This window comes from Bidens hawaiensis, unplaced genomic scaffold, assembly GCF_021521415.1.
Source record: "Bidens hawaiensis isolate Kalapana, Puna unplaced genomic scaffold, B.hawaiensis_p1.1 tig00050490_1, whole genome shotgun sequence".
NCBI classification, from domain to species: Eukaryota; Viridiplantae; Streptophyta; class Magnoliopsida; order Asterales; family Asteraceae; genus Bidens; species Bidens hawaiensis.
In genome coordinates, this window is record NW_027499032.1 from 80,080 (window position 1) to 82,081 (window position 2,002).

Here is a 2,002-nt window from a genome sequence, read left to right on the forward strand (position 1 = left end):
CTAATCGCCTCCAAAAAAAGGAAGTTGCTCTTCTGTGTCTAATCCTTCCTGCCCATTCGTAACAGTTTCGAGCATGATTTTACCATAAACATTCCATTCAAGCTTGTGCTACAACACAATCAAAGTTTTTAAATAAAAGATTGTGTAACCCAATACAAGTCACGCCTCATGTTATAGATAATAAAGTCCACTTTTAAGTAAAAGATTGCATAAATCCAATACAAAATAGAAAATAAGAATTATTTTTTAGTTATTTAAATTAATGTTCTCATGTAGGGTGGACAAGGCAAGAAAGCCTAGCAATTCATAAAGCAAACAAAAAAAATACATATTCAAAAGGGTAATTTCGTCAATTCACCTCAATGGGGAAGCATGTCTACTAAAGTTATCCTTCTTGGAAACCTTGGAGGCAACCTTAAAATCATAGCATCTTCAATCTGAATAGGTAAATGTGTTGCCACAATGGCTATTCCACCTTGGCTCCTGTGATCTGCAATCATTTGCTCCAAAAGCCTCACACCTTCATCATCCAAAGCAACCGAAGGCTCATCAAGCAGCCAAATGGGCCGATCCATGGCCATAACTCTTGCAAGCTGCAACCTTTTTCTTTGGCCCATTGAAAGCATACGAGCCTTCTCGTTGGCCAGTCGCCCCAGGCCCATGAACTCCAACGCCGGCAAAGACTTACCCATTTTATGTTCAAGAACCTCAAACCATTGAACATTATCAAGAACTGTGAAGTTGTTTTTGATAGCTTCTTTTAATGACAGCCAGTTGAGTTGAAGCTTGTATTGGTGAAAAACGCCTGATTCGGTTATGTCGTGACCATTCCATAGGATCTCACCGGCTGATGGTTTGGAGAACCCGGCTAGCATGCGTAAGAAGGTTGACTTGCCCGACCCGTTTGCACCTGTGAGCACGAGGGCCCCTCCGTCATGAATGGATATGTTGGTGTGACGTAAGATTTGTTGGGCGTTTCTCATGCAAGAAACATTGCTGAGAAGGAGTCGAGGAAGTTGGGGCCCGCGTATAGACATGTTTTTTTAGTGGCTCACGCAAGCTAACTAATGATCTGCAATGAAGAAATCACAGAAGGATAACTTTTGTTCAGGTCAGAATGGTCCGTTCTAGAAATATTCAATTTAGTTAAGCTCATAACAGGGTTTAAGAAACACAACCAAAACCGAAGATTCTTCATGAACATAACACGATTGCTGCATCAAGAAAACAACGAATTTGGTAATACAAGTTTTGCTCTTATTTTTAATTTCAACCTGTTTACATTATCTTGAATGATACCCACTAAATCAACCATACTACATATTTTTCTCAATCTAATGAACTAACAAATTGGCAAGTACCAATATGAACTAAACAATAGAAACGCCACAAGGAGAGAAAGATAAATCAAACCATCTATACAACTCCAACATTAACTATACTCATTGTAATGAAAAACTGAACACAAAAGTGCATTTAGTCATTAACAGATAGCACTCTGCTAAAACAAAATATGACAAGCTAAACTGATCCAAGGACATCATTGCATCATAGCAGCCCAATTTTGCAAATTGGTACTCTATCTAAATGTGTGGATGGAAGCCAGGTCCATTCAAACAACAAATTAAAACTTCACAAAAAAACCTTTAAAAAATACATTTTTTTTTTGAAATATATATAATCATCAATTTAACACAAAAGGATCAAATTACAATAGAGAGGTGGGTAAGCGGGCAACAAGCTGCGCCGCCACCCCCTTTTGAATGGCAAACCCGATCCTATTAAAAACAAAATTATGGTTCTTTGGCGTCGATAAGTTACTGTGCATGACACGTTGAACTCTTTTCAGAAACGTAAATTAAGTCATGTTTCCTTCACAGATTATTCAAATTATGTGTAAATTAAGTATACTATAGCAACACCTTAACATCTATATTTCATGGACTACTGTCCTAAAAAGAGAGCTAACCTTAAAGCCGGGCAGACGGGCCAATTTGAACTT

At 38.0% G+C, this 2,002-nt stretch overlaps 1 protein-coding gene across 1 annotated transcript; it reads right to left on the reverse strand.

Annotated features, from left to right (window-relative positions):
- Positions 1-358: 358 nt before the first annotated feature.
- On the reverse strand, positions 359-1,209 carry LOC143598550 (ABC transporter I family member 1). Its single transcript, XM_077076743.1, has one exon. The coding sequence runs from the start codon at positions 1,035-1,037 to the stop codon at positions 360-362; it is 678 nt and encodes a 225-aa protein (XP_076932858.1). The 5' UTR covers positions 1,038-1,209; the 3' UTR covers position 359.
- Positions 1,210-2,002: the final 793 nt, after the last annotated feature.